General features: G+C 36.7%; 1 protein-coding gene across 1 annotated transcript in view; it reads right to left on the reverse strand.

Annotated features, from left to right (window-relative positions):
• Nucleotides 1-639: 639 nt before the first annotated feature.
• The window catches only part of LOC100022260 (non-histone chromosomal protein HMG-14-like), a 108,381-nt gene continuing 81,825 nt past the window's right edge, over nucleotides 640-27,195 (reverse strand). Inside the window, exon 3 of the mRNA XM_056814352.1 lies at nucleotides 640-2,222. Within this exon, the coding sequence (XP_056670330.1) occupies nucleotides 1,116-1,424 (309 nt within the window). The 5' untranslated portion in view covers nucleotides 1,425-2,222 and the 3' untranslated portion in view covers nucleotides 640-1,115. The remainder of the gene's footprint in view (nucleotides 2,223-27,195) is intronic.

The raw sequence follows: 27,195 nt of genomic DNA on the forward strand, positions 1-27,195 counted from the left end.
TCTGAATTTGCTAATCAGCCATGGGCACATGGTTTTTATTTTGTATACTTGATTTCTAATAATCCTTAATAAACCTCATAAAATATAATGTTTTTATTATTATTAGATACAAACTAATTTTTACAAAAGGAATACTTTAGAATTAGTATACTTATCCCAAGTAAGATGAAAATTTTTGTTTTGGAATAAAAGATGGGATAAGAACTATTTAGAGGGACCTCTCAATATTTTGAGATTCATATTTTTTTTCTTTTATAATCAAGATTTTATTAGTTCTTGTTTGGTCATCAGTACATATTCACTATAACTAATTTGTACATTTAAAAAATGCTAGGAAAAAAATCTAAAATTATGTAGTTGTAATCCTTTTCTAAACGGTTTTTCCAGTGACTTTCTTACTAAATTTGAAGGCAACTCTCCCTAAAGAGGTTATCAAATACCAATATCCTAAATATGGATAGGAAATTATATCTTTTACAAAGCAAAATTCCACTAATTCTGCATTTGATAAAACTACACTCATTATATACATTTCCCAATCTTTTACAGTACATAAACTAAGATACTGGAAAAAAATAGCACCACAACTACCCAAAGTTGACAATGTCACAGATAACACACAATTCTGAAAGGACGATCCAACACCAAGGTAGTTTTATTTAGGAAAAAATTGTACCGAAAGATAAGATAGAAAACAGATGAATTCAAATAAGATCTTTAAAATTCATGGTCAAAATTCCAAATGGCCACCTATGCTTCATTTAATGACGTAAAAACTGCTTATGGAATGTTAAACCTATGCACAAGACAGCGAACACCTTCCTAATCAACATTCTATTAATTTCTGGCCATATTAAAACAAAATACCAAAACAGCAACCAGTACGTGATTTAACCTCTTTAAATAGGATTCTAAATAAAGTCACTTTAGATTGGCTTACATTTATCTAAATGTTTTAAAAAATTAATGTGATGAGGTGGGATTGCCTCCTTAAAAAATTGTTTCTAGAGCTACTAAAAAACTGGCATTTACAAAATAGTTGATAAAAATATTCCTCTGAATTGTACAAGAAGGGAAGTAACAGGGACAACTGTCAAAAGACTTGGTATAAGATGTTATTCAGATTTGGTTTCTTTCTCTCCTGCTGAATCAGAGACTGGGCCCTCTTCATTTTTAGTTTCTCCATTTTCTGTAGGTAAGTCTTCTTTATTCTCTTCTTGGTTAGTCACTTCTACTTGTTTTCCTTTTGCTCCTTTCTTTCCTTTTGTGTGAACTTTTTTGTCCTTTGATTTATCCTTCCCAGGGGTCTTTTTGGGCTTAGGCTCAGCCTTTGCAAAGACTGGTTTAGCTGACAATCTTGCCGACCTCCTCTTGGGCTCCTCCCTTAAGTCCCCTTCCGCAGAGTTGACCTTCCTCTTGGGCATCTTGGCTGTGAGTGAGGATCAGCTAGGTCCCTCTCCTCAGACACAGGGGAGCACCAGTGCCAGCGACTTGGATCTGGGGTCAGAGGGAAAGGGCCCTGGCTGGGAACTCTTCTTTTCAAGCATGGATTCTGGGCCTCCACACTCCTCCTCCCGATGCTGGGCTGCTAGGACCCACAGCAGAAGCCTGAGATTCATATTTTTAAATGGAACTAAAGTACTGATTTTTCCAGAAAACTAAATGCTTCAGAGAAGATAGGACTAGAAACTGAGAATTGAAATTATGAAAGATGGGGAGATCATACCCTAGGGCCTAGGCCATCTCTGGAATTACTGGGTTGAGGACTCTAGAAAGTCACGTAAAAGCTATATTAAATTAACACTCTGGTTCTTAGTTTCCATAGAGTTTTATTAATATTTACTTGAATAAAAGAGGCCAGATAGATATAGGAATGTTTAAGCCTATTCTGACCAGCTAACCAGCCACGTGGCTCTCCATTTCATGGCTCTCAGCCAGCGTCCTCCAAGGCTATGTCCAAGGGAATAGAGAGAGACTACCTCCTTGTCTGGAACCCTTTGACCTCCCCTTTCCCTTCCTGGTCAAACACAATCTGCCAATCAAGTACATAGGCCACAGTGCCATGACTGGGGCTAGAGCACTCTCACCTGAGGTAGTGCTCTCAGTGCAGGGACACAGGTAGGACGACCCTAGTACATGATTTCTGGGGGAGGGGTTCCCTTCACACAGCCACTAACTCACAGTGGAGGGTATGGGGATGGAGAAGAATCAATTTAGCACCCCTGCAAATGAAAAAGAAATATATGTTAGGTTATTTTTTTTAAAGCAAGAAGCTTAATGGCAAATAATAGTTCAACAGCTCAATGATTCCATTGATATAGGTTCTCCTTCCATGGAAGTAAATTGTAATTGACATTCTTTTCCTCAACTACTTCCACAAAATCTTAGATTCAGGGTTGGAAGGTCTCATCTTGTCCAAACTCATATTTTACAGAGAAACAAACTGAGACCTAAGGAGTTAATTAATCCTTGCCCAAGGTCATATGAACAATAAGGGCAGAAACATTTGAACCCAGGTCCTATGACTACAAATCCATTGCTCTTTCTATTGTATTATCCAACTAAAACTGTCTCTTTTGAATTCCTACTAAAGAAATGTTTTCAGGAGATAGCTAGATGGCTCAGTGGATAGAAAGCTAGGCCTGAAGATGAGAAGTCCTGGATTCAAATGTGGCCTCAGACACTTCCTAGTTGTGTGACCCTGGACAAGTCATTTAAGCCCAATTACAAGCCCTTCTGCCTTCTGCTTTTCTGCCTTGGAACTGATACTTAAATCAATTCTAACAGGTTTTTTTTTTAATGTTTTGGGAAAAGAGTTCCTTTTTTTCCTTTAACCTTACTTTTCTTTATTGTTGTCATCCAAGACAAAGCATATTTTTATTATGCTTTTTAAAATATATATTAACACTATAGTTCATCTGCTTAATTATAAAAGATTTACATATGGTTATTGCATCGCCGTGGACTGGATTCCGTAGTACTTACCAAATCTATAAGAATTTGGGAACTGGGTACCTTCTAGTAGATTATACCCTAAAGTTGGGTCAGAGAAGGAGCTCAGTGGATTCAAACAAGGGATTATCTTGCCAGGGGACTGGAGGGCAAGCCAATTAACGGGAAAGGACTGGTTTGTTGGTTGGTTCTTTTTAACTGGATTCCTGCTTTAATCTCTATCCCATTGCCCAGATTTTTTTATTCTTTTCACCCTCAATCCTACCAATACTTTCATGGGAGGTTTGTTTTTATACCAGAGTGGGGCAGAAAGATAACTATGTGAAGAGGCAGACATTAAAATTTACATGTGAAAGTTGGATTCAAGAACAATGTCCTCAGTTGGGTCTACTTGTCCATTACAAACTCTTGACTTAAAATATTTTCTCCAGGCTTCATCACATTTTGACATATATTTATGAGATTGTTTTCACAGGCTTTACATAATAATGGCAGAACCTTAACTGTCACTTTTCTTTGCCTATACAGTGAAGACACTTTGTTCCACTAGGGTCATCACATTTTTCCATTTTCATTTAACATATATTCATACCATGAGAGTGAGAGTAATAAAGAGAACTAGGTTCTTTCTGCCCCACCTTTTTGAAAACACAATTCAGAAAATCCAAGTCTGAAGAATAAAAAGGTTTTACTCCCACCAACCATCCTATCAGGAGGGAGAGTAATTTACAATAGTTTGGAACAGCAACTTAAAAGAAGAGACATGGAATAGAAACAAATAGAATATTACCATATCTTGGGGATAGAAAAAAGTCAGGGAGCCTAGGAAAGAGTGGGATTGGATCATGAAGAAAAGAAGAATGTCAGCTCTTTGAGGGCAGAAACTTTGTCTTCTTTATCTTTGATTATCAAGTGTATATACATTCATTTAATTAACATTTATTAAATACCTGCTGTGTGCCAGACAATGTGCAAAGCTTATTCAAATATAAAAAAATTAAAAAAGAGGCAAAAGACAGTTCTGCCCTCAAGAAGTTTAAAATAACATGCAAACAAATCTATAAAAAGAAAGTTTTTACAAGAGGAATATAGCAAGGGATTAATGAATATTTGTTGAATTTAGCTTAATTGTTTAAGGCAAGAAGCTGGGAAACAATGTAAGGAGATTTCCCTTCACTGGACGATTCTCCTTGTTCTTTATGGTGTCTTATTGTAAATCTTCCTATTCCAGGGCTTTGATGGGTTTCATTCTCACTAGATGGTGAACCTCATTTTCTGAATTGCCCTCACCACCATGGTTGTAAACCTCTCTTTTCAAACCTTCCACATCACTCCTTTTCTCCACCTCAAATAAGGTACTCAACTCATACTTTGCTGAGAAAGTGAAGTCATTCACTTCAATTTCCCTTTTCTCCTCTTCTCAATTTTGCAACCCTGAGAAAACTCACTTCATGATCATTCTTTCACAACTGTTCACTTCCAAAGGACATTACTACCCCTTGCAATAGAAAAAATAGATGATCAAATTACAAGATAGAGTAAATAAATTCTGCTAAAATTGTGCAAGAATAGACTAGTATAATGACCTAGTAAATAGTCTGTGTATTTAATAAAGGGGTAGGGAAAATAGCAATTTTTAAGTGTTTGCTAGGCCAGGCACTGTGCTAAATACTTTTTTCCCTTTAATTTTTTCTTTATTTTTAACATTCATTTAAAAAATTTGACTTCCAAATGAGGGGATGTCCCTCAAATGGGGACTGGCAGAGCAAATTATAATATATGATGGTGAAGGAATACTATTGTGCTATAAGGAATCAATGAATTTCTATAAGAACTGAAAAGACCTACATGAACTGATGTGGAGTAAAATAAGCAGAACCAGGAGAACATTATACACAGTAACATTGTGGGATGATCAAATATAATAGACTTTGCTACTAAAAGCAATGCATTGATCCCGGACAATTCTGAGAGACTTATGAGAAAGAATGTTATCCTCATCTAGAAAAAGAAATGTGGGAGTAGAAATCCAGAAGAAAATATGTGATTTACCACTTGTTTGTATGGGTATATATGACTTGGGGTTTGGTTTTAAAAGATTATAAAAATTAATAATATGGAAATGGTTTTGGAGTGAGAATATGTAGATAACCCAGTGTAATTGCTTATCAACTCCAGGAGGCTGGAAGAGGGGAAGGAGATAACAAGAATCATGTAAACATGGAAAAAAATTTTTTTAGTTAAAAAATTTTTTTTAAAATTTGAGTTCCAAATTATTCCCTTTCCTTCCACCTCTCCCCTACATGTTGAGAAGAAAAGCAACATAGCAAGTATATATGTGAAGTCATACAAAATCTATTTCCATATTAGTCATTTTGCAAAAACAAAACAAAAATAAAAACAGCAAGAAAAATAAGAAAAAAATGAAAAAAGTATGCTTCAATTTGTACTCAGAGTTCACCTGTTCTCTGTCAGAAGGTGGAAAGAATTTTTCATCTTAATTCTTTGGAAATGTCTTACATTACTGTCTTGATCAGAGTATGTGCTAAGTACTTTTACAAATATTATTTCATTTAATCCTTATCCCTATCCCAGCTAGGGAGTGTCTGAGGTCAAATCTGAACTCAGATCTTCCTGGCTCCATACCCAGGACTCTATGTACTGAATCACCTAACAGCCTGATGGGAAATGGAAATGAAAGAGTACCCCCTTAAATACATATCTATCCTCTTGCAGCCTGATGGGAAATGGAAATGAAAGAGTACCCCCTTAAATACATATCTATCCTCTTGCAGATTCAAATTCTAGTGCTCTCTTGGTGCTTACCTAAAGAAATTGACACCGATAGATGACATTAAGACTGATCTTAGGAAAGAGAAATAGCTATCATTTTTCAACTGGGTGTGCTATTTACCCAGGACACTCATTATTGGGAAAACCTTCAAGATCCAAACAGCCTTGGTACTCCCCTCATCACTACCCTCTGGCCTCCTGATTGAAGATTGGAGCCAAGAGCTCCCAAATCTCCATTTAAAAAGGAATCTCATCTCAGAACATCTCTTTTCTCAACTGGCTACACTCCTCTGGGATTTCCTTGATTTCTCCACCACCTGACACCTCCCATCTCTCAGCTTGATCTTGGGAGTTGTCTTCTCTCGTTAAATTGTAAACTTCTTCCCAATAGAGATTGTCTTTCTTTTATTGTATTTGTATCCTGGGCACTTAGCACAATGCCTGGCGTATAGTAAGCATTTAATAAATGTTTATCTACATTTGACTACTGACATCAAGAGAAAAAACTTCAACTCCTGATAGAATCATAGCAGAATCCTATTAAACTTTTTAGCAACACGATACCAATATTACTAAAATTCTCAAAATTGAAAGAAGAAACATTCAACCAAACTCCTTTTATGAGATACAAATAGTCCTAATACCTAAACCAGGGAAGGATAAAATGAAAAAAGAGAAATGTAGAACAATATCATTAATGAATATTGATTTAAATGTTTCAAATAAAGTCCTGTCAAACAGACAAAGGCAATTTATCTAAGAAACCATTCATTATGACCAACTTGAATTTATATCAAGGTTATATTGAGAATTTAATATTAGGAAAGCAATCAATATAATCTCATTTAATGCAATAACCTCTAAGATTGACCTGGTAACCATCAAATAGATTGTGCCAATCAATGGATCACAAAAGAATAATAACGATTCACATTGCCCTTTTATCTTGTTATTGTGGCTGAGGCACTATGAATCAACAAGAATATTAAAAGTTATATTGATTCAGTGAGCCATTGTTTCCAACCCTGCTCTGTCAATCAGTGTTGGGCAGGGTGGCACACAAGTCTGCAGCTGTTTGAACAATGACATGCTCATTGTCACAATACCCCTGCTTGTAATATTTATTCCCCCTACCTAAAAATTGTCATAAACTTGCTCCCTTAGGGAGGAACTGATAGGTAAAGGCTGAACCTCTTTTGCTGATATGACCCCATTAGAACTGTCTTTATGAAAGTTACCAATAAAAGCTTGCCACACCTGGAAGCCATCTCCAGTGATTAGCCCTTCAAAGTGTTGCTATCTAGACATACTTATAATAAGCTCCTTTTAATTCTTTTTGTCCCAAGTTTTGCCTTATTAATCAGAGTAAAAGTTGAAACAAAGAATTTCCTTTCAACAAGAGTATACTAAAATATAAATAATGAGACTGTATAGGCAGTAATTCCAAGGTTACAAAGGGTACTTGGGACAAGAGTGTATCCTGCCAGGCATACATTAGAGAGTTTCATTTAAAAAAAAAAAAAAGGTGTCCCAGACTGGAGAATCAGAGACAGAAAACCTACCAAGGAATATATAGTTAAGTATTACTCTAAACATAATTCCAGGTTACTCTTGAAAATGCCTGGATCAGATCATGGATCCACACACAATGTATTTGTGTCAGAAGGAGCTAGGCAGCATGGTGGAGAACAGCAGAGCTCAAAGAAAAGTATATACTTCCCAGGGATGAAAGGCTACCCAAATATAATAAAAATACTTAACCCTCTCTTAAGCAAGGTAGAGATATTCTTGAGCTCTGAGAGTGTCTTTGGCAGTACCTTATGTCTACCCCAGCAGAAAAAGGTAGCAGGTATTTGTATGGACTTCATAGAATGCCATGGACATCACTACCAATGATGTGGAAAGAACCACAGCTAACATTTTATGATGGGTAGAATCTGAAGAAACTGAGGAAACAAAGGTTCCAGCTTCTAAGCATTTTGATTTATTATGCAATGTATGACAATTGCATAATGACTCAGGACCAGGCATCTTCAACCTGGCACTAAACCCCAAATACAGGAAGAGACAGATTTTTATGCATTAAAAGCAAACAATTAACAGGATACAAGATTGGGTTATCCTGGACCTAATTGGATAATTGGAAATTCTGGGCATTCTGAATTCCCTGAATTCAGAAAAAGAGGTATCTCAATCCCTGCCAAAAGAAAAAGGAAACAGTAACAGATTGCCCATAAAAGGGCCAGTTTCAAGATAAGGCATATGGATTGCTTAAGACTTATAATTATTAGAAAACTCCTTCAGAAAATCTTCAGAACTGATCAGGTTTCTGGTCAGCATAACCTAGGTCCTTAGTTAAGTAATCCAACTTCTTAGTCATGCAAGGCTGGGTTCAAACAATACAATAGTTTTATCACAATGTAGCAATGAGATTAGATCCATAATTGAATAGAAAGAGAACTGAGCTAGCTGCAGAATCCAGTCACAAAATGGAGTCAGTATGGTTTACTCAATTCCTATAATTCCATAGTTTTCATAATTGATTTTTTCCATTCCTCAGGTGAATAGGGCCTGGAAAAAAGAGTGCTACAAGGGCAAAATAGGAAAAGGCAAAGCATGTTAACCCACCATTAACCCCAACAGCCCAATAATTCAATAGCAAATGGATATTAGTCCCCAGGAATAGTACTACATGAACCACTACAACCACTCTAGGACACTCTGCCAAAAAAAAAAAAAGGAGTATGCCATTACTTTGTTTCCTTCTCTTTTAATTACTCCAAGCATTAAGATTCCCAGGAGGATGAAGACCAGAAGAGAGGTTTATTAGTTAATAGTCTCCTAGTACCTATCTCTGATAGCCAGATGGCTCAGTGGATAAAGCAATGGAGCTGGAGTCAGGAAGACCTCAGTTCAAATTTGGCCTCAGGGACTAATTAGCTGTGTAACCTTGGTCAAGTCACTTGACTTCTTTTTGTCTTTTAATCCGCTAGAAAAGGAAATGCCAAACCAATGTGAGGATTGGACTTAGCTATCTCCTGATTGTAACAATGAAGATACTTAGTTCTTCCTTTATTGGGAAAGTGATCCTACCACTAAAAACCAAATTGAGGGCGATTCTTGGAGCAACAGAATTTTGTCAGCAGTGGATGCCTTGTTATGGGGAAATCACTAAACCCCTTGTATCACTTATAAAAACTCAGTCCCTGCACCACTTAAATTTGAAAAGGAACACCTAACAGCTATTTCAAATTTAAAACGGTCTATCTTGTCTGCCCCTGCTCTAGGCATCCCAAATTATGATAAACCATTTATCCTATATATACATGAACAAAAAAGGGTAACTTCAGGTGTTCTAACTCAACTTTTGGGACCTGATCAACACCCAGTAGCCTATTATTCAGCCAAGCTAGCTGCCTGAGCACCACCATGCCTTAGAGGAGTAGCCACTGTGGCTTTAATAGTAACTAAATCAGCCAATCTGGTATTGGGATGCCCTCTGACCATAATGTGCCCACACGAGGTTGAGGCATTGTTATTAAGACATAAGACACAAACATTTACTGGCCAAAGGATTACTAGGTGTGAAATAACACTACTAAACAACGAACACATCACACTAAAACACTGTGGAGCACTTAATCCTACAACCTTACTTCCTGATTTGCCAACTTCTGGAGAACTTTTACACGATTGTACATCTTTAGTGTCTATTGTTGATAAACCTTGTAATGACTTACTGGACACCCCATTGGATAATTCGGATTTAATATTATTTACAGATGGTTCTTCATTTATGAGAAATGGCCTGCTCTGTACAGGAGCTGCAATAGTTAATGAATTTGAAACTCTGTGGTCCATTTCCTTACCCTCAAAGTGTACAAAGTGCAGAACTCATAGCATTGAAACATGCCTGTATCATTGCAAAGGATAAAAGAGTCACAATTTACACAGACTCCCGCTATGCCTTGGCATATGTCACACTGTTGGCATGTTATGGCTCCAAAGAGGATTTTTAGCCTCAGCTGGAAAATCTATAGCTAATGCAAAAATTATTAATGAAGTTCTTTCTGCTCTCCAGCTGCCCAAAGCTATAGCTGTAGTTCATTGCTTTGCAGATACAGGTGGCAATGACCCTGCCTCTAGGGGAAATGACCGAGCAGATTCTGCTGAAAAGCTAGTGGCTATAGAAGGGCATGAATTAATTTTAACATTAACAATCACTGATGACTTAAATTTATCACTTTCAGAAAAAATTAAAGCAAAACAGATTAAAGGAGTATGGGTGTCATCTGAAGGAAAAGCCTTGCACCCTAGAAGTTTTTATCAACAAATTTGCCAATCTATTCATAAAAATGGTCATTTTGGCACCCAGGGCATTGTGGACTCTATTAAAAGAATATGGATTGCATCTGGTATAACTAATATAGCCTCTAAAGTATGTACAGCCTGCCCTACCTGCCAAGCCTTTAATCAACATGCCTTTCATGGTAAAGCTTTTGGTGGACGTCCTCTTGCCTACACACCATTTGAACATTTGCAAATCGATTTTATCTCTATGCCAAAAGCTGGACAGTATAAATTTTGTCTGGTCTTAGTCAATCAGTTGACCAGGTAGACTGAAGCATTCCCTACTACTTGGGCTGCATTTGCTTTTGTTGCAAAAGTCCTTTTAAAAGAAATTATTTGGGGGCAGCTGGGTGGCTCAGTGGATTGAGAGCCAGGCCTAGAGACGGGAGGTCCTAGATTCAAATCTGGCCTCAGACACTTCCCAGCTGTGTGACCCTGGGCAAGTCACTTGACCCCCATTGCCTAGCCCTTACCACTCTTCTGCCTTGGAGCCAATACACAGTATTGACTCCAAGATGGAAGGTAAGGGTTTATAAAAAAAAATTTTTTTTAAACAAAAAAAAGAAATTATTCCCCATTTTGGCCTATCAGTACGTATTGACTTGGATAGAGGAACTCATTTTACCAATTCAGTCTTATCACAAATTTATTCATGTTTGAGGATAACTCCTAAATTTCATACACCATATCATCCAAGTTGAATGAATGAATAAAGAACTCAAAACTATAACTGGAAAATGGTGCATGGAGACTCATTTGAAATGGCCTGAAATACTACCTCCTATTTTATCTCAGAAGCAGACCCAGAGGTGATTTCACCATTTGAGATGCTATTTGGACATCCATCTATTCAGGCACAACCATTTACCCCTGCCTATACCTCTGTAAAAAATAGACTCGAATACAGGACTACAATCCCCACAAGCCTTTGCTCCACTTCCCCAAAATGCTTTGTAATCTCACGGGAATTCTGAGGTGGGCCAAGATTGAGGAAGGATTTAAGCTGGTGGCAAAGGTTTTTGGGGCTCTTTTTGGACTTTCGTTTTAGAGCAGAGGCGTCTCTTCCATGATGTGAGGTTATTTTGTCTAGGCCTTTAGCCTAGGCACATGTTTCTTACTTGTATATTCTTTAATCCTTAATCCTTAATAAACCTCTAAAAAATATAATACTCCTTGCAGAGAGAAACTAATTTCTACCTGCCTCAGTCTCCCCATATTCCTAAATTTCAATCTTTACACCTCATTGTTAGGAGGGGATACAACCATTGCTACATATATCAGACAATTACAAACAAAATTGAAAGAACTTCATGACTCTGAAGCTACTGTTCAAGCTGGCCCCATAGACTTCTCGTTTCATGATTTAAACCCAGGTGATAGTGTGAATATAAAGACTTTTAAATGTACTGGGTCAACTGAACCTGCTTATGATGGACCATTCTAAGTCCTATTAACTACACTGACAGTTATTAAAATTGGGAAGAGGGACTCATGGATTCATTGTAGTCATGTAAAATGAGTACCCTCTGTTGATAATGAATAATTGACTTTATTGGTAGTGTTTAACTACTGATTATGATAAGACTTCCCTATTAATGTATATGTACTATTTTATTGCACTTTATTTGTGCCTTACAGTATTTTTTTCATTCTCTCTCTTTTTGCATTTGAAGCACATGTAATTATATTGAATAGATTTTCTTTTAACTATTTTTGATTTTTTCAGTAAGCTAAGATATCCATTTGCTTAGCATTTGATATCCATATGCTTAGCATATGAATGCATACCCAAAAGCTTTAAACTATGGAAACCTGCAATTTATTGATAAATGTTATGGGACTATGATTAATGATTGTTTCTGATTCTAGAAATTGGAATCAAAAAAGGAGCACAGATTTTTATCTACATAGTGCCATAGAAGCACAGATTTAACCTGAAAAGTGCCAAAAGAGCACACAGATCAAAATGAAACCAATCCATGTGGGATTGATGAATTTCTACGGCAATATGAAAGGACTTGAACCTAGTGTGAGACTTGAGGTTGTGGGGTTTGACATATATTAAGATGCAGGACTCCTTGAACCACACTCCCTGTAAAATACTTTCTATGAAAGTACATAACAATTGGCTAGTCTGGCTCCCCTATCCCTGAGAAATGATGAAATATCAGACCAAGAAATGACACTTCCCTTTTTACACTAAAATCTAGTCCTTGTTTTTTTCTCTCTTATAGTATGGCAACTTCCTGTAGTCTTGGCTGCAAATAAGTAAGTGAAATATTACAGTATTCTGTCCTACAAACTTGTGGGATGAGATAAAATTATTTTAATTGGACCCTAATAGCAAGGGCCTATTATGAATTTATTCTTTTTAAATTCAGAAATTTTATATACATAGTTTTCGATATTTTGATTCTGCTTTTGACTTTTTATTTCCCCCAGAAGGCTTAATTTTTTTCCCTCTATTTTTATTTTCTGTTTTTGACTTTTTCTTTTAAATACACCCCATAAATCAACCATTTTGAGTTGATCTGGGTGTTGATAAACACTCTCTTCAGGGCGGATATTGTATTGTATTTTTATTTTTTAAAAATTCAATATTTAAAATTTTGTTTGAGAAGAATTTCAGAAAAAGAAGTTTGCTAACTCCTTGAATCCAGAGAATGAACTCTTTGGAGAATGATGCTTGCAGAAACCTACATTGCATCAAGAAGATCTGGAATGAACTTTTGGGTGCAATTGATTGAACAAAAGGGTATTGAACATTTATTGTAAATGTACACTTTATGCCAAAGGGTACTGCCCCCTAATTTGGTTTTTGTCAAAGCGCCTAGCAAAACATTGGTTTTGCTTTCTCTCTTTTCTAATTATCTATAACTATTGTAATTTCCTGTTAGAAATTGAAATATTGTATACATCTTTAGTTAGAAGTGTTTTAGGACTACAAGATGACTATATTAAATGATCAATGGGGAGACTAGTCTTCCAATGATTATCAGGGGGGATTGTGAAGCTTAGATTTAGCTATCTCCTGATTGTAACAATGGAGATACTTAGCTCTTCCTTTATTGGGAAGATTGAATTGTAATCTACAATCTATTTTTAGATTTTAATCTACAAAAAGGTGATAACTCAGTATTTAAGTAGATCTACCCATTTTAACTGCAAAAAAAAGATATTATGTAACTACAAAAGGTGAACTAACCAAAAAAGGCATTAAGTAACTACATAAGTAACCTAACCAAAGAAGATGAGAACTAAAGAGTAGGCAGTCCTGGAGAAAAGAGTCTGCTATGATTGGTAGATGTGAAATTTAGGGAAGGTGACACAAAAGAAAAAGATTCTTTAAAAAGAGGACGAAAGGCCAGAAGGGGTGAATTCGATTCAAGTTTCGAGTTGGAGGAGGCTCTGACTCGGAGGAGAAGCTGGAAGACAGACCCTTGAGGAGCAACCAGAAGACAGACACCCAGACTTCTTTCCATTTGTACTGTCACTGTTGATGAGTAAAAGGCTAACTTAGTGACCCTGCTTTTCTCTTCTCCTGACTGGGGCTTAGAAATTCTAACTGATATCAGAAGAAGCCACAGTTTTCTCTCTCTCATTCCTTTATATCTTCCTTCTATTGTAAATATTGTGAATAAACTACCATAAATTTCATTTACTTTAGTAATTCATTTTGGGATTTAGAAATTAAATCCCTGGTGACCACCTAATTAATATATTTCAGTCCAACCACAATTAAATTTAACACCATTCAAATATCTTTGCCAAGAAAACCCCAATGGATAGTATCATCCATGGAGCCATAAAGAGATGGACTAAACTGAATAACAATACATTTCCCAATAATATTATTCTCAGGTATTTCAGGCAGAGCATTACAATCTATATTTCTGAAAACTTAAGAGTAGAGATGGTTTCATTCTCCACTTCCTATTCCCCTGAATAGGTGCTTAAACCACCTATCAGGATGCAAAGGCATTTTTAAAAAAATTTTTTTTCAAAAATGCCTATGTTTTGGGGTTTTTTTTTAACTGCATTTGCATTCTTGAATGCCCCCCCCCATCCTACCTAGAAAGACATTTATTTAACAAAGACTAAAAATAAAAGAACAACAACAAAAAAGCAATTAAGCAGACTCAACCAACACCAACTGTTCCAACTGAGAGAGTAGATTGGAGTAAATAAAGAATTTATTGTTGTTTGTCTTTCATTTTTTGACCAGGACCAATGACTTTACAGGGTGATAGCTTGACTTGCCAGTGAATTGGATTTCAATGAGGCAGGGTTGCAAGAAGATTTCTGTTTCACCCTCCCTTCAAGAGATATCAAAGTCCAGTGGCAAGTCAAAAGTCAGGACTGGCTATGGCCTGGGATATAGTGGATGTTCTTGGTGTCTTTGATGTCTGACTGAGTTCTGGCACTTTACAGTGCCCATCTGAGTTGCCTCCATGACCACTGGAACAAATGTCACAATTGTTCTCATTTGCCCATTCTGCTGAGGGAAGTCTTTATATTCGGAGTAGCTATCCCCCCTAACCAGTTACCTGCTTGCTTATCTGCACCTGAAGAGATGGCTTTAATGGGGTGTTATCACTTCCATGTTATAACTTCTTGGAGCTGTAGGCACCCTGCTAAATTCTGGTAATACAAATAGAAGCAGAGAGGAAGAGAGGGAGTCCTTACCCTCAAGGAGCTTATATATATTTAATTTACTTTTTTCCCATAGTTACATGATTCTTGTTGTCTCCCTCCTCTCTTCCCTCCCCTACCTCATTGACAAACAATTTCATTGGGCTATACATATATTATCACTTAAAACCCATTTCCATATTATTCATTTTTGTAATAGAATGATCTTTTAAAGCCCAAACCCCAAATCCCAATAATCATATAAACAAGTGATTAGACACATGTTTTCTTCTGGGTTTCTACTCCCACAGTTCTTTCTCTGGATGTGGATAGCATTCTTTTTCATAAGTCCCTCAGAACTGTTCTGGATCATTGGATTGCTGCTAATAGAAAAATCAATTGCATTTGACCAAAGAAGCTTATATTCTAATAGCTGAAGGTAAAACATTTACCTCTACTATGGCTTCATTATCTTCCCTCCACAGTGACCTAATAAGATAATACACAAGAGGACTTTCTTGCTCTCCCTATTTTTTATGCCTTCCCCGTTAAAATTATCTTTAACTATCCTATATAAACCTTGTATGTATCTATTTATATACATCTTATATACATCTGAGCAACTAGGTAGCACAATGGATTGAATGCCAAACCTGGGGTCAGAAAGATTCATCTTCCTAAGTTCAAATCTGGCCTCAGACACTTCCTAGTTATGTGATCCTGGGCAATTCACTTAACTCTCCCTCAGTTTCCTCATCTGTAAAATGAGAGAAGGAAGCTCCAAATGGGGTCACAATGAGGTGGACACAACTGAAAAAAAGGACTCAACAACAGTATTAGAATTATAAGCTTTTTCATGTTAAAGACTACTTTTGTTTTGTACTCTCAGCACTTAGCAGAGCACCTAGCACATAGCAAATGTTTAATACTTGTTTGATTGACTGGAAAATCTACCAGTGGGCAAGAGTCTAGAAAAAAAAAAACAGAAGACCAACTATGAATAAAATACCAAAAGATAGGGGCAGCTAGGTGGCTCAGTGGATTGAGAGCCAAGCCTATAGATGGGAGGTCCTGGGTTCAAATATCATCTCAGACACTTCCTAACTGTTTGACCCTGGGTAAGTCCCTTAAGCCCCATTACCTAGCCCTTACCATTCTTCTGCCTTAGAACCAATAAACAGTATTGATTCTAAGACAAAAGGTAAGGGTTTAAAATAATAAAATAAAATACCAAAGGATAGTAATACCACTCTGGAAACCAAAGTGCCAATCACCCAGAGAGTAACAATAAGATGTTTCTCTGTGAGTACCTGTAAGAAAGACTAATTTCAGGAGGCTGAAGGATTATTGTCTGGGCCATAAAAGAAGGAAGGATGCTGAGGTCAGTTACTTTATAAACATTTATTAAGCACCTACAATGTGCAAGACACTGTTAGAGGTAAAAATACAAAGATATGTAAAAGTCCTTGCTCTTAAGGATCTAATTATCTAATAAGGGAAATACCATGCCCCCCAAAAAACCAACTATGTACAAATAAGACATATAAGAGATAAGTCAGAGATAATCAACAGAGGGGAAAACACTAACATTAAAAGGGACAGGGAAAGGCTTCCTAAAGAAAGCAGAATTTTAGCTGAGACTCAAAGAAAGCCAAGGAAGTGATATTAATTTTAGATTTACTCCACCCTGCTTAGTCTTTAGAATTCTAGCAACCAAGAATGTATATACCCCCACTTAAGAATTAAGTGTGGGGGAGGAAGGTCTATGACCCATATATGCTAGCAAGTGACAAATCAGAAATAACTGACTGCCCCCCTGGAATGTCCAAAGCCAAGTTTAAGCCACCATTGGTACATGTGAGACACAGGAAGTCATGTAAAGAACTCCCTTTATATTTCACTGTGAGAGGGACTTTTTGTGAGCTTGGCAGTGGAACTTGGCTTGGAGGAGCTGCAGCGTGAGACCTCAGATTGCTTGCCTTAGACTGTCATGTGGTGAGTACAAGGCTTAATCCCCTTTCCCTTAAGCTTTATGAAGGCACCAGCCTCCGAGGAGGCCCCTCATCTTGGAGGAGGCCTTGTGGCTGGAAGCTGAGCTAGATTTAATCTCCTGGGAAGGCCCCTTGGCTGAGGCCTCTGAATTCCCCCTGGCTCAGACCAGGCTGGAGCAGATCTTCCCTTCCCTCTCTCTCTCCCTCATTCTAAATTTCTTCCTTCTATTGTAAATAAACCACCATAAAATTCCATTCTGACTTGAGTATTTCATTGGGATTTAGAATTTAAATCCCTGGTGACCACTAAAAAAAATATATTCAGTCTCAACCCTAAATTTTACCCTTAACAGTCAAGAGGCAGAAATGAATAAGAGCATTCTTATATGTGACAGTCAATAAAAATGCCTGGAGTACAGAGATAGAGTGTCTTGATGGAAGAACATAAGGAGGTCAGTGATATCAGATCACAGAGTCTTGGGGATGCAGAAGGAAGACTGGAAAGGAGGGAGCAAGTTAGGAAGGACTGTGACCAGAAGGTTTTATATTTGATACTGAAGGTGACAAGAAACCACTGGAATTTATTGAATGGGGAGTTGGAGTAACATGATCAGACTTGACCTTTGGGAAGATCACTTTGGTGATTGAATAGAGAATGAATTGAAGTAGGAAGAGTTTTTGTGGCAGGACAGCCAACCAGCAGGTTATTTCAATAATGTGTGAAGTGGAACGGCAGCTAAGGGATATAGCAGATAGAATGCCAGAATTCATCTTCCTGAATTTAAATGTGGCCTCAGACATTTACTAGCTGGGTGACCTTGAGCAAGTCACTTAACCTTGTTTGCCTCAGTTTCCTCATCAGTCAAATGAATATAGAAGGAAATGGCAAACCACTCCAGTATCTTTGCCAATAAAACCCCAACTGAATCACAAAGAGATGGAGGACACAACTAAAAAACAATTCAACAACACAAATAGCGGTGAAGAGGGCCTGTACCAAGCTAGTAGCAATATCAGAGGAGAGACAAGGATGTATTCAGGAGTTGTTATGAAGGTGAATTTGACAGGCCTTGGCAACAGATTGGGTGAAGGGAGTGAGAAAGAGTGAGAAATAGAAGTTAAAACCAAGGTTTTGAACCTGGGTGCCTAGGAAGTTAGTGGTGCTTTCTCTGCAGTAACAGGGAAGTTAGGGAGAGAGGAGAATTTGGAAGGAAAAATAATGAGTTCAGTTTTCATCCTGCTGAGTTTAGGATGTCTACAAGACATCCAGTTCAAGATGTCTAATAGGGTTCAGTGGATAGAGAACCAGGTCTGAGGCTGGAGGCCTGGGGTTCAAATCTAACCTCAGACACTTCTAGCTATATGACCCTGGACAAATCACTTTAATCCCAGTTGCCTAGTCCTTACCACTCTTCTGCCTTGGAACTGATATTTAATATTGATTCTAAGACAGAAGATAAGAGGTTTTTTGTTTTTTTTGTTTTAAGATCTTTAATAGGCCATTGGGATGTAAGACTAGAAGTCAAGAAAGATATTTGAGCTGGATGAATAGGTTGGAGAATTATCAGCATAGAGATTATAATTGAATCCTTGGGAGCTGATGTGGTCACCATGTGATAGAGTATAGATGGAGAAAAAGGCCCAGGACAAAGCCCTATGGTAAACCAATTGTTAATTGTGTCAGGTGGATAAAGATTTAGCAAAGGAGACTGAGAAGAAGCCATCTGATAGATAAGAGGAGAACCAGGGGAAAATGGTGTCCCCAAAATCCAGAGTATCATTGAGCAATAAGAAATGAGGAGCAGAATGCTTTCAGAAAACTTAGAATGGCTTACATGAACTGATGCAAGGTGAAGTGAGTAGAACCAGGAGAATATGATACACAGCAACAGCAATATTGTATGATGATCTTTATACGATGATACAACGAATGACTTGGCTATTCTAAGCAGTACAAAAATCCAAAACAATTCTAAAAGATTTATGATAAAAAATACTATTCACCTCCAGAGAAAAAACTGATGGAGTCTGAATGCAGATTGAAGTAGACTTTTTTTACTTTCTTTCTTTGTGTCATACAGAAACTGAAGTGTGTTTTTTGGGGGAATGGGGGGGGGGGGGACTCTGTGTTTTCTTTCACAACATGATTAATATGGAATATATTTTACATGATTACACATGTATAATCAATATCAAATTGCTTGACATCTCAAGGAGAGGGGAGGAGAAGGAGGGAGGAAAAGAATTTGGATCTCAAAATATTAAAAAATAAGTTAAATGTTGTTTCCAAGTATCTGGGGGAAAAAATAAAAATAAAAAAAATTAACCTAAAAAAAGAATCAAGGAGAAGTAAGAGATAGTGGAATTGGGCAGCATGTAACATTCATTGTCTGATGAGGTCACCATATCAGTCGCCTTTGCTCATCAGTTTTTCTTCCTTATATGAAAGGATTTAAGTGGTTGAAAAGAGGGAAAGTGTTTATCTAGAAATGGTTGTGACATAAAAACAAAAGGAGTCAAAAACATCCTAAGTGAGGAGTAGATTATTACCTATAGTAAAGATCTTCCTCAGAAGTGGGAGGAGGATTATGTGCCAGGAATAAATCTCATTAATTTTTATGACTTGAGCAAACTGGGTGGATAAGGGTGTACCAAGATATGAGATTATGTGGGGTGGGGCAAGGTGGTGACATCTAAACCCAGAGTTTGTATATCTGATCCATATGAATTCTCTAGGGTGTCCTAGGACAACAGTGGATTAGAATGTAACTAGTATTCGTCTAGATACAGAGGTGTCTATGGGAATCCTGACAAACCTAACTAAGCCATAGAAATGTGTTAAGGAAATGCAAGAGAGAAAAAAGAAAGGAATGGAAAAGTAGGGAAGAAAATAAGAAAGAGGGGAAAATGAGAAAAGAGGAAAAAGAAGGAAAAAGTCCATCTAGAGAGTAAGCCAGGGAATATCCCTAATTGTCTCATATGTCACTCAATGGCAATGCTACCTGTCCCAAAGTAACTTAACTCTTTTTGTTTTTATTTTATTTTAATTAATTTTAGTAAAGTATCAAATATGCTGTTAGATCTTAGTATCAATTATGTCAAATATAGTGCTAAAATGTTTATCCCTGAAATAATAGAAACGGCATCTCTGATCCTAGTAAACTTGATTTTGAATAATGCAATTTTAAAATAAGCTTATTTGATAATAATCCACTAAATATACCACTTAAATGAAAAAACTCAGGCCTTTTCATCTTATTAATGAAAATGGCAACAACCTATAATAAGGATCAGATTTTCTTTTGCACACAAATCAATCAATTAATTGACAGATTATTAAACCACTCCTATGAACCAGACTCTACAGGCTAATAATAGAGACTGGGAATGCAAACATAAAAGTCAGAGAGTCCCTCTCCAGAAGGAGCTTGAATTGATAATTAATTTGTGAAATTGGCACAGTCACTTCTAGTTCTTTAGGTACTCTCCAGGAAAGACCACAATTAGCAACAAGAAATAGTGTCCCAATCAGAGTTGTTTGTTTTTTTTTAATCCTTATCTTTTTTCTTAGGAAGGGAGGGAGGGAGATAAATTCAATCATATAACTTAGGAAAACTTGTGTAGAATTTGTTACAACATGTAATTGGTAAAAAATTAAAAAATAGAAATAAGATATTAAAAAAAAAGAATCAACACTATGTATTGGTTCCACAGTAGAAGAGTAGTGAGGACTAGGCAATAGGGATTAAGTGACTTGCCCAGGGTCATACAGCTAGGAAGTGTCTGAGGTCAGATTTTGAATCCAGGACCTCCCATCTCTAGGTTTGGTTCTCAATCCACTGAACCACATAGTTTCCCCTCTTTTACAGGGTTTTTTGAGGAAACAGACGAAATCCTAACTGTGCCAGTTTGGGGTTAATTCATTAATATATCTAAATCATCTCAAAGTTATAGATAAAATTTTAAAGATATCATCTCAAAGTTATCAGCATCTTTTGGATGTTCTGTTGGTCTGGAACTATGGAGTTCTGGATTTTGTATGGAATTTATGAATCACAGATCCAGAAACCTTGACAAGCAGTACCTACATAGTTTCTTCTGATTTGGCACATGTGAACAGGTTGTAAATTTTGGTTAATATAGATTTACTTGTAAATTATGCTCCTTTGATCTTTATGCCTATTTGTAATTGATTTCCAAGTTCCTCTTTGCAGTCTTATTTCCTGCTATTGGTCCCTTATGCTGGCTACTTATTAATATAAACTTACCATACTGACTGAAAGGGTAGCTAGGTGGCATAGTAGATAGAGCATCAGGCCTGAAATCAAGAAGAATTCCTGTATTCAAGATGATTATTAACTGTATAACCCTGTAACCCTGTTGGCCTCAGTCTCCTCATCTGTTAAAAAATGAGCTGAACAATCCCATTACTCAGTCTCTATCCCAAAGAGATTCAGAAAAAGGGGAAAGGACTTGTTTGTACAAAAATATTGATATCATCTCTTTTTGTGGTAGGAAAGAATTAGAAACTGAAGGGGATGTTCATCAACTGGGAAATGAACGAGTTGTATCACGTGATTGTAATGGAATACTCCTGTGCAGAAATGATGGGAAAGATGATTTAAGAAAAACCTGGAAAGACCTGTTGTGGTGAAAATTTCGCCTTTTAAGATTGTTATAATATTGAACAATGGCCGCCAAGGAATTTACTTATGAAATTCCTAAAATGAAACACTCAAGTCAGAATGGAGTCTATGGAGGTTTAATCACAATGGGAGTAGGGAAAAGGAGAGGGAGAGAAGGAGAGAGGAGAAAAGGGAAAGGGACTACTCAACCTCTGACCTGAAGTAGAGGGTGGTCAGGGGCTCAGAACGATTTTAACACACTGGAGGAATGAAACATGTTCAGATAAACAAAAAGAATAAGCAGAAAAATAAGAAACAATTGAGTAAGAGATCGATAACAAAGGAAGGAATTGGGAAAATTCTCAAATGAGTTGAATCTTAAACTGAGCCTTGAAGTGGGAGCAAACTAGAAGCTCCAAGAGATTGAGGAAAAGAGGGAAAGTTTTTCTGGTGTGATAATACCCTATGCAAAGGCTGGATATGAAATGTTGTAAATGTAAAACAGCAAGTTAAGCAAGTCAATTTGATTGAAGCATAGATTGTTTGAGAGGAGGAGTAATATGTCAAAAGATAGACTAGAGCTAGATTGCAAAGGCTTTAAATGCCAGAGGAACTTGGGTTTTATCTTAGAGGTTATAGGGAATCACCAAAATATCTTGAGCAAAAGAGTGACAGTCAGACCAAAATGTACATCTATGTGGAAGTTGGGTTAGAGGAAAGTGGTGATGTAATTAGAGAACTCCATGAGGAGCAGAATCATGATTTGGGTGGAGACACTTGATCCTTATTACTGGGGTCCCAACCTTTAGAGGGCAGCCTCAGTTCCTTTCTTTAGGGGGTGCTTCCTCTCTCTGAAGATCTGGAAATTATCATCCCACATCTTTCAGTCCTCTGCTGGCTTAGGTCACATATTATAACTCTGCTTCTCCTCTGATCCAGTTCTCCAATACCCCTTCACCATAGTTCCCAGCTCCTCAGCTTACCATTCACCCCTCAACCCACAAAGGGAAATCATGGAGGATAAACCACCCTCTTTCCTTTTTCTCTTCTTTTACAGAACAGTTAGACTGTCTTGTGCTTCTAATAATGACTCCCAGATTCCAGATGAAAGAATTTCTAATTATAGCTCCATTAAAGTGCTGTTCTATTGCCTCCTCATGAAACAGATTCTCCTGCCTGACCTCTGAGATAGACTGAATTCAGTTGCTGAATCAGTGGCATGAGATCTAGGTATTAACAATGTATATGAGCAAGTTGGACATCTTTACAGCACTTGAAGGACCTTTTGTTCTCCAGGTGTAAAGCTATGGAGCTAAATAAGAATTAAAAAATAACTAGCTCAGAGGCACAAGGACCCTGGATACCCAAGAGCTTTAACATTTTTCTTCAGCAGGGGCAAAGGACTAGACCAGTTGTTTGAAGTGGCACCAGATCAATGGAGGGATTCTTTAATCAAGCAAACAAGTTCCTGGACCAAACTAGGAATCTCTAGTTCAAGCTTGTAAATGCAAGAAATAAAACTATGGATCAGGAAGGCATAAAACTATGATACAAGAGACCTAACCTGGACCTGGCTCTTTACCACTTGTGGCATGTGGTCTGCCCGTGTCCAAGGGAGGAGAAGTTAACTCTCAGAAATCCAATTCTTTCCCTGTTTGGGACTTAGTTCTCAGGTAAGTTTGGAGTGACCATACATAGGTGCCCAGCCAAAGATGTGGTTTGATTTAAGATAATAATCAGGTGAGCTGGAACCAGCTATAAGGAAAACTGTTTTGAAATGACCTCCAAGAATTGATGCAGAGTGAGAGGAGCAGAACCAGGAGCACATTGTTCACAGAGACTGATATACACTGTGGTACAATCGAATGTAATGGACTTCTCCATTAGTGGCAATGCAATGACCCAGGACAATTCTGAGGGACTTATGAGGGGAAAAAAACCACTATCTACATCCAGAGAAAGAACTAGGGGAGCAGAAACTCAGAAGAAAAACATAAGATCTATCACGTAATTCAATAGGGATATGATTAGAGTTTTGACATTAAAAGATCACTCTACTGCAAATATGAACAATATGGAAATAGATTTTGAACAATGATACATATATAACCCAGTAGAACTGCTTGTCAGATTCAGGAGGGGGGATGAAAGAGTTGGGGGAGGCTCATGAATCATGTAACCATGGAAAAATATTCTAAAGGAAAAAAAAGAAAAATATTTTTAAAAAATAAAGAGAAAACCAGTTGTTCAATTTTCAGGGTGAACATTTTTACCTCAGAAATGACAATCATCACAAATCAGTTTGATTTATTATTTTGTTGATTTTCTGGACTTTAAGAAATAGTTAATAATACAAATTAAACTTAAAAAAGTTTCCAGGCATACATTTTTTCCCTCTGAGAGATAGTCATTACACATTTATCAGCAGACTTTTGTCTTGTTCTATAAATAGTGTTTGAACAGTAGCTCAGGGGATGAAATCATGATCAAATTGGAGGCTTGTTGACTATAGGATGATAATACTAATAATAGATGGCATTTATGTAGCTCTTTAAGATTTTTGGTTTTTTTTTAATTTAAGTATTTTTCCATGGTTAAATGATTCATTTCCCTCTCTTTTCCCTCCCCCCTCCCAGAGTCAACAAGTGCTTTAAGATTTACAAAAAGCTTTACATCTATTACCTTATTTGGTCTTCTTATCACCCTTAGTAACAACTCAAGTTCTTTTCTCATTTGGGCAAAGAGGCTTAACTTTGGGGCAGTATGGTAAGCTTGGAGGTTTATATGTAAATCCTGGAGAAAAGTGACAGTTCACTAGAGGGTAAAGTTTCCTTGACTTTCTATGAGCTCATTTACAAGTCTTTTCTGTATTCTTCATTATGTATAATAAACTTGGTCCATGATCCATGCCCTATAGGTCTGGGTTATTTGTAGGAAAACAGACTACTTTTAGAGAGCTACAGCGAGTGCAATTCAGAAGTTCTCAGGGGAAACTTTGCCTTGAAGACAAAACAAGTCATATTTGGATTACTATTGAGAGATCTCCTATACTGAGTCCCATCTGTGGGAACCCCAAGCTACACTTCAGACACACAAGTGACATAAGAAGAGAGATAAGAGCAGACAGTTCCTGAGGTTTGGCAGTAATTGACACATAGATAAGTGAATTACAGGAAAGATTTTAATCATGTTCCTTAAGTATGTAAAAATTTAATCTTTCAAAACATACCGGAAGAGTTTTCTCTTTAAAGGAACCTCACTGAAGCGGAATGGTAGTATAGTAGATAGAACTCCAGGCCTGGAGTCAGGAGGATTTGGGTTCAAATTTGACCTCAGACATTTCCTAGCTGTGTGACCGTGGGCAAGTCACTTAACCCCCTTTGCCTAGCTTTTGCCCTTCTGTCTTAAAGTGTTACTAAGACAGAAAGTAAGGGATTCCGTGGAATTGCTCATTGGCTACAGGAGGGGTGTGGGAGGAGGGGAGGGAAAAAACATGAGTCATGTAACCATGGAAAAATATTTTAAATTAATCAATTAAATAAACTTGAAAAAAAAAGTAAGGGTTTACATAAATAAATAAAGTCTTACAGCAAATGCTTTTGAAAAGCAAAGTGCCCTACTATACTGTTAATAATTATCCCCTGATTCATTTAAATTCACATTTACATGTTTGTTTGTTTGTTTGTTTTTTAAACACTTGCCTGTTTCACAGCCCAAGAGAAAGATCAATTTTCCGGCTCTCTTTGTAAAATGAAATGAAAATTTTGTAAATTCAAGGATTTCACCAACATAAGCCCCAGTAAAAATTATAGTTCTATTTCTGGTAAAATGGATAGCCATATCAAGATGTTCCATATGAATGATAAGCCTATTTCTAAACCTAAATCTGAGAACACCCCAGAGAAAAAGATTCAAGCTTTGGGTAGGAAGAACACTCTCAAAATGACCATCTGTGGCTTAGAAGCAAATTGATGGTAGGTACTATAAATTAAGCTCTCTGTATTCTATCTGTCACAAAGCATAGTAGGGAGTTATGAATAGAGTAGGTATGATTAAATACTAGTAAATGAATGAAAAAATGAGCTAATTATTAGATTTATTTTACCACAAACTTTATTTTTGTTATTTATTTATATTGTATATTATATTAATTAATAATTATAATAATATATTTGTTTATATCAATAGACAAATAGTTTAATATACAAAGAAAAGAAAATGAATTACATATGAAATGCTAAACTTATTTTACATATAGTTTAAAATATATATTAAATTTAACATGGTAGTAACAAAGCAGACCTATTTGTGTGCATTTAAGCGAGTGGCCCAGTAGTGTCTGATCTGGAGTCAGGAGGACCTGAGTTCAAATCCAGCCTCAGATACTTACTAGCTGTGTGACCTTGGACAAGTAATGTAACCCTGTTTGCCTCAGTTTCCTCATCTATAAAATGATCTGGAGAAGGAAATGGTAAATCATTCCAATATCTTTGCCAAGAAAATCTTTTTTAAAGGAGTCCTAAAGAGTCAGACATGATTGAAAAACAACTAAACAACAACATTCTGAACTCCTTCTGAGTATTTTGTTCTTTTTTTAAAACCCCTACCTTCCATCTTAGAATCAATATTATGTATTGGTTCCAAGGCAGGAGAGTGGTAAGGTCTAGATGATGGGGGTGAAGTGACTTGCCCAGGGTCACACATCTATGAGGTGTCTGAAGTCAGATATGAAGCCTGGACCTCTCTATCCACCAAGCCACCTCACTGCCCCCCTATTGAGTATTTTGTAATGTTTTATTGATATTCTTTTCTTCTTTTTTTAAACATCATTATCACCATCAAATAAATCTCCTTCTAAAGGCTTCTGCTTCATGGAAGTTCTCTCGTTATAAGAGAGAATAATTATAGTCAAAATTATAGTCAAATTAATTATAGTCAAACAAAACAAATGTATATAATGGGCATGAATGAAGCTGTATTATCATTCTGCACTCTTAGGTCATTACCCATGCTTCATCAGTCTTGCCTGGTCACTGCTAGTATTTTGAAGCTATTCTTTTTATATTATTGTAATCGTTGTTATAAATTGTTATATATATATATATAAGTTGTGCCACTGGGTTTGCTTACCTCACTCTTCAATTTTTGCAAGTTTTCCCAGTTTGCTCTAAATCTATCCCTTTCATAATTTCTTATGGAAAAAAGTAATATTCTATTAAATTCACATTTCATCATTTATTTAGCTATTTCCCAATTAATAGTCCTTGACTTTGGCAATTCTTGGCTAAAACAACAACAGAAAGTGCTGCCCATAAATATTTTATTTATATTGGTCCTTTCCCTTTGGCTTCTTAGGGATATACGTCTAGAAGCTGGGGCAAAAGCTATGAAGTAACTTTTGGGGTACAGTTCTAACTCACTTTACTGACTGGTTAGACCAATTCACCGTTCCAGATAATTAGTAAGCCTATTATCCCACGGCCCTTCTAATAATTGCCTTCTTCCTTTTTTGTCATCTTTACTAATCCAAGGCTATGAAGTGGAACCTCAGAGTTGTTTTAAATGTCCCCTTATTATTAATGACCGGATTTTTCACCCCCAAATGGAAAATGGTTGTTGATGTCTTAACATTTCTTTTTTCTGAAAATTGTCTATATTCATATTCTTTGACCAGTAATCCATCTAGAAATGCAGTGACTACAAAAAGCTTTATCCAGTTCTCCCAAGTCTAATTGTAATAGGTTGTACTCCATAGTGTTTTTGCTACCTCTTTTTCCTATCTCTTATCTGGAAACATTTTCCAAATATAGAATTCTCAAGGGATAAATGCATAGGCAACATTTCTATATAAA

The sequence above is a fragment of the Monodelphis domestica genome, chromosome 2 (genome assembly GCF_027887165.1).
Source record: "Monodelphis domestica isolate mMonDom1 chromosome 2, mMonDom1.pri, whole genome shotgun sequence".
NCBI classification, from domain to species: domain Eukaryota; kingdom Metazoa; phylum Chordata; class Mammalia; order Didelphimorphia; family Didelphidae; genus Monodelphis; species Monodelphis domestica.